General features: G+C 41.3%; 1 protein-coding gene across 1 annotated transcript in view; it reads left to right on the top strand.

The window, feature by feature from the left end:
- The window catches only part of LOC120865112 (ectodysplasin-A receptor-associated adapter protein-like), a 151,511-nt gene that overhangs the window by 107,227 nt on the left and 31,895 nt on the right, over positions 1-12,389 (top strand). The window contains exon 6 of the mRNA XM_040242122.1: positions 5,658-5,716. Coding sequence (XP_040098056.1) covers positions 5,658-5,716 — 59 coding nt within the window. The remainder of the gene's footprint in view (positions 1-5,657; positions 5,717-12,389) is intronic.

The following is a 12,389-nucleotide window of genomic DNA, read 5'->3' as shown; positions in this document are numbered from 1 at the left end:
TCTGAGCCTTGAAGTTAGATGGTGCATGTGGAGGGCATGGAGACAGTTCTACTCAAACCACAGGTTCCATTGCCAGACAAGGATGCTTGTCAGGTCCCAAAGCAAAAAAGAGCTTTCTTTCATGATCCACAGATTAACATCTCAGATGTGGTGCAGACCCACCTGAAAGGAGCCTGAGCCTGTCCAAGGTTATAGTCTGCAAGGCTGTATCCAGTAAGGAGAACGAGCTGATGGCCATCACACTGGAGCACTTACCTTATGTTGTGCTGACAACCGAGGCTGAAGGGATGGGGTGGGGGGCAAGCAGATCTGACCAGCGTCAGAGTTGGCAGGGCCTCCCCGGCTTCCTGGAGAGAGAGGACTTCCCAGCACAGCCTGCTGTGGGTTTCCCCAGCCTCTTTGTGGTGATGGGTATCACAGGACTGCCAAACTGCAGGTCGGAAGGGAGCTCCCTGCCAGGGCCCATCTGTGGTCAAGTCTGTGATTCTGCTGACTCCCCTTCTCTCATTCTCTGCTCACCAGACTCCTCCCCCTGCTTCCTGAAATGACATCAGCACAGTTTCGCCCAGGAATGGCAGTAGTATAAGGAAAAGAGCCTGAAGGCCGCCTTTGAGCCCAATTCCTGGTTGTTCTAGGGGAGGCTGGCTTCCTGCATGTTTCCTTTCCTTTCCTCTTCTCCCTGAATGACTTCTCAGCATCCTGAATTCCCCACCCTGTGACTGTCTAGTTCAGCAAGAAAGTGAGAGGCGCAGGCCAAGACACCAGCGTAGATAGGAAACTATCCTGGGTAGTATTCACTGGACTTCAGGGAGGGTGCAGTGAAGAATTATCTGGGGAGCTAGTTTAAAATGCAGGTTCTGGGCCCTGCTTCTCCAAAATCATCATGTGGTGGGTCTAGGATCAGGCCCAGAAACCTGCAGGGTTTTTTTTTTTCACGTGTTTGTTGTTTTTTTAATTGGAGGATAATTGCTTTACAATGTCGGATTCGTTTCTGCTGTACAACGAATCGAATCAGCTATATGTATACATATATCCTCTCCCTCTTGAAGCTCCCTCCCAAACCACCCCAACCCCACCCATCTAGGTCATCACAAAGCACTGAGCCGAGTTCCCTGTGCTCTACTGCAGCTTCCCCACTAGCTATCTGTTTTACACGAGGTCGTGTGGTAGGGGAGGGTGAGACACATGGGGGATTAGGGTTGATGCCTGTGTTTTAATGCGTCCCTGAGTGAGTGGGTCTCAGACCTCCCTTTGAGAGCCTGCCCAAGAAGCTTCAAAAATGTGGTGTACCCTCCAATGGGGCATGTAGGAGAGAACCGGCTGACGAGCCTCGCCAGCTCTGAGAGGACTCAGCAGATGACTTCACAGCTTAGGGCAAGGTAGATCCCACCTCCCAGGGTGCTCGTGAGAATCAAACACAAGAATAGCGCCTGGCACCCAGGAGCTTCAGACAGGGTAGAGGGAAGTCTGGCAAGAGAACTGTGATCAATCAGGGCTGAGGACTGCGGAAAGCTCTCATAGCAGAGGTGAGAGTGGAACCACTGTTTTACGCACAGACCGAGCCACAGTGACTCTGGGAATGCATTGCCATGGTTTGATCCATCTGAAATCTTCTTCTTTCGATCATCTTGAATGTGATTTCCTGTTTTAAGAGAAAAAGATTGTTGCTTAGCAGCCTGATAATACAGTAACTGTACTGTAACTGTTTCTTCAATAATTTAAGTTTCACAAAACCTCAATTAAAACGGTGGTGAGTTGACAAGTAACATGACTGTTAAAAACCATACTCTAGACCTTTCTTCTGTCTTTATTCATGGGGTAGAAGAGCATTATTAAACACATAATTTTTTTCTCCAAGAAACACATGATCTTAAATGTAATGAACCATGTCCGGAAGTTTGAAAACTTACTCCAACATTTGCATTTGATAATACAACAATTTAATGTCTGCAGTATTTTGTTAAAGATACCATAATGGAGCCAATATCAGTATTAAATGATTATGGTAATTTTCTTGTTGCTTTTAGAAATACAAAGCCCACATAAATTAGTGAAGAGGCTAATTTATAGATTAAAAGTAAATGTAATCGAATTATATTAAGTACAGATTCAGACTCTGACACGTAAGTGAATTCTCTGGGGCTACTATATTTAATAGAGGAGTCATTTGTAATTAGCTTGAACCATTTCCATATGATTAAAATGTCTTCAAAATATATTTTCTTAAGAAAAGAAGCATGTTTCACAAAATCTTCATCCTAATTCTAGTATATTCCTAGTTTCCCCATGGACAATATAACACTGTTCCTCAACATGGTCCAAACAAAAGTGGGTCTGAATTTTTTGCTTTTTACCATAAATGAACTGTAGGCATCTAGTGTAATTTCAACGATCAGCATCTTTTTGAGGTAAAACATGTTATAATACTTGTTTTCTTGGGAACAAATGTGTAGCTTCTGCCTCCCCTGATTTTAGAGATTTCAGGCTGTTCATTATGTCAAGCGTCTGTTATAGGTTCTCTGTGAGAGTCTTTAGGCACTAAACTCAGGACTCATTTAAGATTGGGGTTCAGTTTATTTCATGAATTCCTATATCTTGTAGAAACTACTGGCTTGAGGATTCTAGAGGGAAGGTGGCTCTTCACATTTTGAGAGAAAAATGTCTTTTGAAAAGAATTCTGATATTTCAGCTGCTATTCCTAGTGAGGGGAAATTGTACAAAAATATATTTGATTTAATCAAAATTTTATCACCTTTATTTTCTCTGAGTTTCATTGTTCAAAAAAAATTATATAGCAAATATAAAGTGAGAGAGAAATAGACTGATTTTATTGTTAATAATTTTGTGTAATTTGAACTTCAACATGGGTGATATTTGGAAAAATTTGTTAACAAAATGTAGTAGTTCAGTTTGGAAAAGTTAGGAGAAAATAAACAAGTACTTAGGAAATCACTAAAATAATTCAGAAATGTTGGGTTGGCCAGTAAGTTTGTTTGGGTTTGTCCGTAGGCTGTAACAGGAAAACCCAAACGAACTTTATGGCCAACCCCCAGAAAATGTCTGCCCCCAAACTAGCAAGCCAATGTATTGTATTTTATGATTTCTCATTTTGCCAATTGATTGATGGTATTTTGCTATTAAGTTTGTTTTAAAATGAAACTAAAAACCTCTCTCATCTGTGTGATATGATATTACCTGGTCCCATTCATCCCACCAGCTCACTGCTTGCCTCCCACCCAACCTTGACCCAGACTCTTGGCAGTCTCCTGTTACAGCAAACCAACAGTTAAATCCCCTCCCCCAAATTATAATGATCCCCTCCCCCAATACAAAGGTGACCATTCCGCAAAACTTTTTTCTTTACTGGAGGGTGGATGGGAGGGAGAAGGATATGACCACAGGAGTGTTTGGGAGGCCGTGTAAGAAAAGTTGCCTTTTAATTTCAAGTTAACATTGTGTTGGGAAATAAAAAGCCCTGCCTTTTCAAAAGTGCTCGGGTAACGGTGATGACACTGGCCGTTGTGAGGGGCTTCCCGGGTGGTGCTAGTGGTAGAGAACCCGCCTGCCAGTGCAGGAGACATAAGAGACGTGGGTTCGATCCCTGGGTTGGGAAGATCTCCCGGAGAAGGGCATGGCAATCCACTCCGGTATTCTTGCCTGGAGAATCCCACGGACCTGGCAGGCTACGGTGCATAGGGTCACGTAGAGTTGGACACGACTGAAGCAACTGAGCACGCACAGCACGCACGGCCACTGTGAGAATTAATATGACTGAAAAAAAAAGTCTGTCACTGTGAAAAATCCCTTTCGTATGCATCTGAATTCTATGGGGTGCTTGTTAGGTGTCAGATTTCTGGACTCCCCGAAGTTCCAAACCAGAAAGTCTGGAGGTGGAGCCCAGGAATCTGTATTGTTAACAGTCAAATGATTCTCATGCAAGAGAACTGGAACTGTATCATGAGGAACACAAGCCTAGGTGAGAGCTCCATTGCTCCAGCTTAGAAAGATATAGTGTAGGGATTTCCCTGGTGGCCCCGTGGCTCAGACTCTGCCCTCCCAACGCACAGGAGCCGAGTTCTATGCCTGATCAGGGAACAAGCCCTCTCATGCTGCAACTAAGAACCAGTGCAGCCAAATAAATTAAGAAGAAGATACCATATGGACTCTTAGTAAAAAGATTGTGCTTTTAGTTTAAATTTCGCAGATAATAATATTAAGGGAAAATGACCTTTTAGTCAGAATCATGTAGGCAGCAATAAATATAGCCCCTTACATGAACTATCAGACTATCAGCTCAGTCTGGAGTAGGTCAATGCATGTTACAGAATGTAAAAATAAATAATGGATGAATCAATCAATCTGTCATTCAGTCCTAACTTTTGAACCTCGAGTTAAATGATTCTCTGTGTAAGGCTTTATAACTCTAAAATTTTACATGCCACTAAACTTTTGTTTCATAGTGTACTGTATTTCTGTCAGCTTTCAAGGTTAGTGTGATACTGAATTCTATAGTTAAAGAGTAAAATCTAATGGAAAAATTCAGCTTTTTTTTTTTTTGCCATATCACATGACATGTGAGACCTTAGTTCCCCAACCAGGGAAGGAACCTGTGCCCCCTGCAGCAAAAGTGCAGAATCTTAACCACTGAACAACCAGGGAAGTCCCTCAGCTTTTAATGTATTTGTCTTCACCACAAATTGGGGAGCTGTGATGTTACCACATATGTAAGACAGTGTAAGAATGGAATTTCCTTCTTCACAATTAATTATGGGAAGTATTAGACGTTTCACATATCTATCCTGTTCCTCTGACTTTCACTGGCAATCCCCACTTTAGAACTGAAATGGTTTCAGTTTGACTTTTAGGAGGCTGAGCTATCAAGATAAGTATAATCCCACTCCCTGATCTCTGAAGGGCTTAGTAAACTGTCAGTCAAACAGCCAACACCCTGGAATCTGATGTAAGATTATCAGAGGGGAAAGTTTGAATCACCTCCTGTTCACTACGTTGGCCAGGGAGGGATCCTGCCATGGGGTTATGAGGATGGCCATGCACAGGACATCTGGCGGGTGAGATTGACAGCAGCTTATGAGTCAGGGAACCTCATGGCCTGGGGGAGGACGAAGCTGCATGCCGTGCAGGGTCATACAGGGGCTGCACTTGGGGACAGAGTGAACAACCAGGGGCTGCGGGTGACAAGGCTGTCCTATAAACGGCTGTGTGCCCCAGGGCTCCTGGAAAGTGAAAGTGAAGTCGCTCAGTCGTGTCTGACTCTTTGTGACCCCGTGGACTATAACCCACCAGGCTCCTCCGTCCATGGGGTTCTCCAGGCAAGAATACTGGAGTGGGTTGCCATTTCCTTCTCCAAAGGATGTAATTGTCTGAATAATTCAGTGGTCTGTCAGGGAACCGAAACCCACCCCTCAGGAATAAGCAAGGGTTGTGCCTGATCCTCTTGAGAAGGAGAATTGTTTAGCTGGGGTCTTGTCCACAGGAGCAGAGCGAGGAGGGGAACTTGTAACTGGGCCACTCAGGGTCCTCCTGGTTTTACCAGACGTAAACAGAATGTAATATTAAGTCTTCATTTTAGGCCTTATACTACAGAGCATGTGCTTTCTTCATCAAGCTTAGCATATATATATTTTTTTAATCCATAGAAGAAGAGTGTGATCCAATTACTTTGAACTGCCCAGCAAATTCCGATGTGCAGCACCAGGTAAGAATAATGTCAGTTATATTTTTACCCCTAGGCACTTGGTAATCCAACTAGAATTTATTTAGTAATTATCTTCTAGAGCTTTAAAAATAAAGAACAGGATTTTTGGATAAGTTTGGAAATGATCTTTAAGAATCCCAGTAATGTGGTGTATCTATATAGCTTCTATTACTTTTAGTAACTGGGTAGCTTTACTCTACTCTTTGAAATAAATATTATCCATATGCCAACAACAGACCATCAGTGTTATTGAGTTAGAAAGGAAAGTTGCTTTCTTTTGCCTGTCGTTGGTATGCAGTAGATGGGAACTTTTTCTTAAAGCCTCAACAAAACTGGGTAGTTTCAAGACATTTTTGTAATGTTTTATAAAGCTTTTACTGCATTCAGATACCAAGTTTTAACATATTATTTTAATTGTCCTTTTACAAAATACAGCTGTTGTTTTCTGCTTTTAAAAGAGTGCTTGTTATTTTAAACTTCAGATCAGACAAAAATGTACCAAAATGTTGAGAATCACTTGGCACCTTCTACTGTTCACCTCGTGAGGAACAGTAAGTCCCCTACATAGGAATGAGATCTGTTCTGAGAGCAGTTTGTAAGTCTGATTTGTTCATAAATCCAGCAAAGTTAGCCTAGGTACCGAAGTAACATAATCGGCTATATAGTACTGTACTGAAATAGTTTTATAATACTTTTCATGAAAATAATATATAATAAAGCAAACATGAAAAATAAAACATTTTTAACCTTAGAGTATAGTACTTTGAAAAGGACTGTAGTATATAGTACAACAGCTGGTGCTTCTTAGCACCACCAGCTGCATCACCGCTGCTTTTACATTGGCTTCCAGACACCCTGGGCTTGAAATAAAGGCACTGTACTACTACTGCCCACATACAGTAATGTACAGTAAAGTACACAAAAGCACAGCCACTTGGAGGGGATGCACACATGTGACAATGTGCATCAGACACGTGAACTAATTTATGTGATTGGACGTGTGAACGCACATTCACATCTTTGAAAGTTCTCAACTTGAAGGTTTGTATGTAGGGGACTTACTGTACATCCTTCCAGAAGCTTCTCTGGGTCACTGTGTGCTTCAGTTACTTCTGACACTTACCAGTCTATCTCTGTTTACTCATTCAAAGCACATTGGCAAAACTTCACAATTCCTCACATCCGCCTAACTATAGGACATTAAGTCTCAAAATGGAATGTGTTGCCTCAAGACAGACTGGCTGGGTCCTGCTCTCTCTATAATACCAAGTTAATTGTTAACAAGACTGATTTGAAGCTTGCCTTGCCTGGAGAATCCTACGGACAGAGGAGCCTGGCAGGCTGTGGTCCATGGGGTCGCAAAGAGTCGAACACGACTGAGTGATTAACGTTTTTTTTTTTTTTTTTTAAGTCTTGCTGTTAAAGCATCAGTCAGTAATAAATCAATAATAGTGATATTCTTAGATAATCAAGTCACTTTTGTCGTAAAGCAGACTTATACAGTAGTTGATAAGATAAGCAATTTTAACCATAAACACAGTTCTCTTGAAAATTGTCAATGGTGCTACTTCTAACTTTAACTTGGCAGTCTTTAGTCACCAGTTGGGAATACCATTTTCTTATTTATTAATGCTGATACTCAGCATTTTCCTTGGAATTATAACCCAGTGCTGGACTTTGACAGTGACTGAATTTCAACTATTTTAGTGAACTTTATGTTAACTGAAAACTTAGTATAAGTTTTTCCTTTCTTGCAATCCTTAATTTGTTTAACAAAGTTTTGCTCCTCACATTTTTTTGTGACAAGATACAAGAATGTTATGTTGTTTGTTTAGTTTTAGGGATTTTCCAAAATCATATAAGATTAGATACAGAATATGTTTTAGGACACTGTTCAGTATATTTTCTAATTTTAGTATTATAGTTCTGGTTTGATCAAGTATACTGCTGCTGCTGCTGCTAAGCTGCTTCAGTCGTGTCCGACTCTGTGCGACCCCATAGACGGCAGCCCACCAGGCTCCACCATCCTTGGGATTCTCTAGGCAAGAACACTGGAGTGGGTTGCCATTTCCTTCTCCAATGCATGAAAGTGAAAAGTCAAAGTGAAGTCTCTCAGTCGTGTCCGTCTCTTCCCGACCCCATGGACTGCAGCCCACCAGGCTCCTCCGTCCATGGGATTTTCCAGGCAAGAGTACTGGAGTGGGGTGCCCTTGCCATCAAGTATAGACTATCTTCAAAGATGGAAAAAGGATTTTTCAACTAAAAAAGCAGGGTGCGTGCTCCGTCACTTCAGTCGTGTCCGACTCTTTGCAGCCCTATGGACTGCAGCCCACCAGGCTCCTCTCTCCATGGGATTTTCCGGGCAAGAATACTGGAGTGGGGTGCCATGCGTTCCTTCAGGGGATCTTCCTAACCTGAGGATCAAACTCATAGCTGCCTGCATCTCCTGGATTGCAGGCGGATTCTTTACCCACTGAACCACTTGGGAAGGTCCCCCACCCCCAAAAAAGGGGGGGACCTATTTGAGACTTTTATTTAAGTTCTGTTTTAAAACAGGATGTCATATATTCCTATAAAAAGTAGCACTGTACCTACTACTTCAGTTGGTTATTTCTTTGCATAATCTGTAGGACTTGTTCTAACCGCTAGGTATCCAGAAAGAATCTTTGAAACCAACTTGGCAGTTAGAACAAAGAAAACTCACTAGGGGAGAAATGTTTAAAAAAAACACACACACAACAGCACTTAATTTTCTGTAGCTCAGACTTTAAAAGCAAGTTGAAAATACATTCTTTAGAATATTTATCATTTGCTGTTTCTTTGATTTTTCTAATTTATAAACTAAAATCCATTTCTATGTAAGATCTGATTTTAACCAGGTTTTTTGAATGATGTCAAGGGAAAACATTGTGATACCTTGTTTGTCAAAAATGGAAAACTGACATCTCATAAAATTTCATAAAGAATCCTTTTCTTTTAGTAATTTGAAATCAATACCCCGTCAATTAGAATTATCCTACTTGTCCAGTTTGTTACAGCTGGTACTTACCAAGTCTGTGTCCTGAGCTTGGGTATTCTTAGATGTGCAATACTCAGGGTGGGGGTTGAGATAGTGGGGGGAGTAGGGAGGAGACCAGACCCAAGCAGAGCTTCTAGACTTGTTAAACAGCAGTGTACACAGTGTTAGATTCTAGATGTGGCTCTGGTTCTGCTGTTTAAAAAAATTTTCATGGTTCTTTATGTTTATAGAAAATATTTCCCAGAACTTTTAAATCAAATAATAAAATTGTAACTACATGCACACATGTATGGCAAATGATAGCAGGGCAAAATTTGTTTCGGTTTTTAGTTAAGAATACATGCCAAGAGGAGACTGAGATAATAAGAAAAATAGTAACTATGAGGATGCTAAGTTGGAGTTAGAGGTTATGAAAAAATGACTTTTTCCTCTGTTTATGCTGGTTATTTGGTTTTACCAAACTATCATTTTTTTAAGTTTTAAAAACCACATTAAATGATTGGTATTGGTATTATTGACATTATATTGATACCATACCATATTGATATGGTATTATTAGTGTGATACTAATGTATAATGTTGCTAATAAGGGAAACCACTGTAGGGTGTATAGGAATGCTCTATATTATCTTCTCAAATTTTCTGTAAATCTAAAACTATTTTGAAACATACATACACTCACACATATAATATTTTTTTAAATTTATTTTTCTTTTTTGGCTGTGCTGCACAGCATGTGGTATCTTATTTCCCTGATGAGGGATGGAACCCCCACCCCTTGCTGGGGAAGCAGAGACTCTTTTTTTTTTTTAACTTTATTTTACTTTACAATATTGTATTGGTTTTGCCATACATCAACATGGATCTGCCATGGGTGTACACGTGTTCCCAATCCTGAACCCCCCTCTCACCTCCCACCCCATACCATCTCTCTGGGTCATCCCAGTGCACCAGCCCCAAGCATCCTGTATCCTGCATCAAACCTAGACTGGCGATTCGTTTCTTATATGATAGTATACATGTTTCAATGCCATTCTCCCAAATCATCCCACCCTCTCCCTCTCCCCCAGAGTCCAAAAGTCTGTTCTATACATCTGTATCTCTTTCGCTGTCTCACATACAGGGTTATCGTTACCATCTTTCTAAATTCCATATATATGCATTAGTATACTGTATTGGTGTTTTTCTTTCTGGCTTACTTCACTCTGTATAATCGGCTCCCGTTTCATCCACCTCATTAGAACTGATTCAAATGTATTCTTTTTAATGGCTGAGTAATACTCCATTGTGTATAAGCACCACAGCTTTCTTATCCATTCATCTGCTGATGGACATCTAGGTTGCTTCCATGTCCTGGCTGTTCAGTCCTGAACCACTGAACCTCCAGGGAAGTCCTGAAACATACATATATTTTAAAAACCACACTAAATAGAATTTAGAATCTAGAAAAATGAAAAGACTCATCTAACATTCCACCACTCTAATATAATTATTTTTGTCATTTTGATGTATTTCTTATATAGTTTTATCTGGATAATTATTTTTAAAAAAACCTATTTGCAGACAATTTTGCATCTTGTTTTTGTTGTATAGTATGATCTCACAAGTTTTCATCCAGTTTGAAAACTGGATCTCATTTCATCCAGTTTGCTGCACGGCTTTACCATCCATCAATGGCTGCATGATACTGTCACCTCTGATATTTATTGATAACAGAAATAGACTTGAGGATGTGTGCCTAGGGGCAGGGTGACAGCATGCCTCATAGAAGGAATGCTCTGAGGAGAGTCAGCGACAACTGACTTTGCCTAGAGCTGAAGTATTGGCAGATTGAGGCAGTGAGGCTGGAAGATCATTTGGATCCAGGACCCTAGAACCTTAAATGCCAGAAGGAGGCAGATGGAAAGTATTGGTGGCTTTCAGGGATGGTCCTGTGACCAAATCTGGGACCCTGGGAACTGGAGAGAGATGAGACTCAGCCTGTGAGCAGAGAGGGATGCTACTCAGATCAGTAGAGGATTAAGGGGGATGATAAGATTTGTGTTGTTAGGATTGAGACTGGGTTTTCCTGATGGCTCAGATGGTAAAGAATCTGCCTGCAATGCAGGAGACCTGGGTTTGACCTCAGAATCAGGATCCCTTGGAGAAGGGAATGGCTACCCACTCCAGTATCCTTGCCTGGAGAATCCCATGGGCAGAGAAGCCTGGCCGGCTGGTGCATGGGGTCGCAAAGAGTTGGAAATGACTGAGCGACTTTCACTTTTCAGGACTGAGAGTTGTCTGTTTATGGACTGCAGAAAAAGGAGATTGAAGTCTGTAGAGTTGAGATGTGTGGCAGGAAGTGATTGGTTTAAGATGCCTGCTTCAGGAGGTTACAGTTGAAGTCCGAGAGGAGGATGGGACTGTCAAGGAGAGAGTCCTTGTTGAAAAGCAGAGAGGTGCCAAGGATGGAGCCTTGAGGAGCACTTCCATCTGGAGTCCAGAGGAAGAAAAGGAGCTGAGAGGCAGAGAGAGGAGTAGCCAGAGAAGAATGCTGTCTGTGGTAGAGGCATCTGTACTTCGCAACACTTTCCTGGTCGATACTCAAATGTTTGCTGATGGTCTCATTGTCTCTCCCTGTGAGCCAGGGACTACTATGTCTTTTGGGTCATAAGTGTATTGTCAATGTCTAGCACATAGTAAGTCTTAATATATGTACATTGAATAAAGACAGAAAAAGGTCAGGGTTGGGCATTGCTTCAAGTGCCAAGGAGTGTACTGTCAACATCATCTTGTAGTCAAGGGCAGGCCCTACAAAGACACCTTTGCATTTGTCCTTTCAGATATTACTTTCAGGAAGGACCTTTTAGGAAGGAACTCAGTTATAGGGACAAAAACATAATTACAAAAGGCTTGAGGAGTGAGTGGGTGATAAAGTGTAGTTTTGTCAGATTTACTAAGGTAGCAAGGAAAAGTAGTAAGCTTTTATTTAAAGGTGTTGGAAAATATGGCAAAAGTTTCTTTTTTAAGGATGGGAAACAACAGATTTTAAAGGATATGGTGTCACCAGAAGTGTAGAGATTAAAGATTAAGAGGGAAAAGAGAGAGAAGTAGAATAATTAATGGGATTTGTTTTCCCTGGGAAGGCAGAGAGGATTAATTTTCTTAGCAACTATCTACCAATAAGCATTTTCTATTGGAGAAGACACAGCACATTGCTTTCCCTCAGGGAATTTGTAATCTGGCAAATGAGATATATGTACACCCATGTTAGATAAATAAAGATACCAAAAACACAGAGGGAGGAGTTGGATTTTAAAAGTAAGAACTTCAACACTTTTTCAGGGGTGGGACGAAAAGAAGGGTTAGATGGGAGAAAGATAGAAACTTCTTTTTTAGATGTAAAGGCAAGTAGTTGAGTTAGTCAGTGTCAAATTTGAGTTGTGCCTTGAATCATGACATGTGGATGGAGCAGGAAGAAAGGAAATCCAGCAAAGATATCAGGGACTAAAGACTTTGTTCCATTCATACAGCACTGAGGCCATAGGCCTTCTTGAACTTGGTAGTGGTGTGACAGTGTTTGATAAATGGGAAATAGATTGCAAGAGGATAGATGATGACACTTCCATCCATCCACCCACCCATCCATCCATCCCCCCACCTGCCCATCCACCC

The sequence above is a fragment of the Oryx dammah genome, unplaced genomic scaffold, assembly GCF_014754425.2.
Source record: "Oryx dammah isolate SB20612 unplaced genomic scaffold, SCBI_Odam_1.1 HiC_scaffold_6, whole genome shotgun sequence".
In the NCBI taxonomy this organism is placed as follows: domain Eukaryota; kingdom Metazoa; phylum Chordata; class Mammalia; order Artiodactyla; family Bovidae; genus Oryx; species Oryx dammah.
This window is presented reverse-complemented; position numbering and strand designations above follow the sequence as displayed.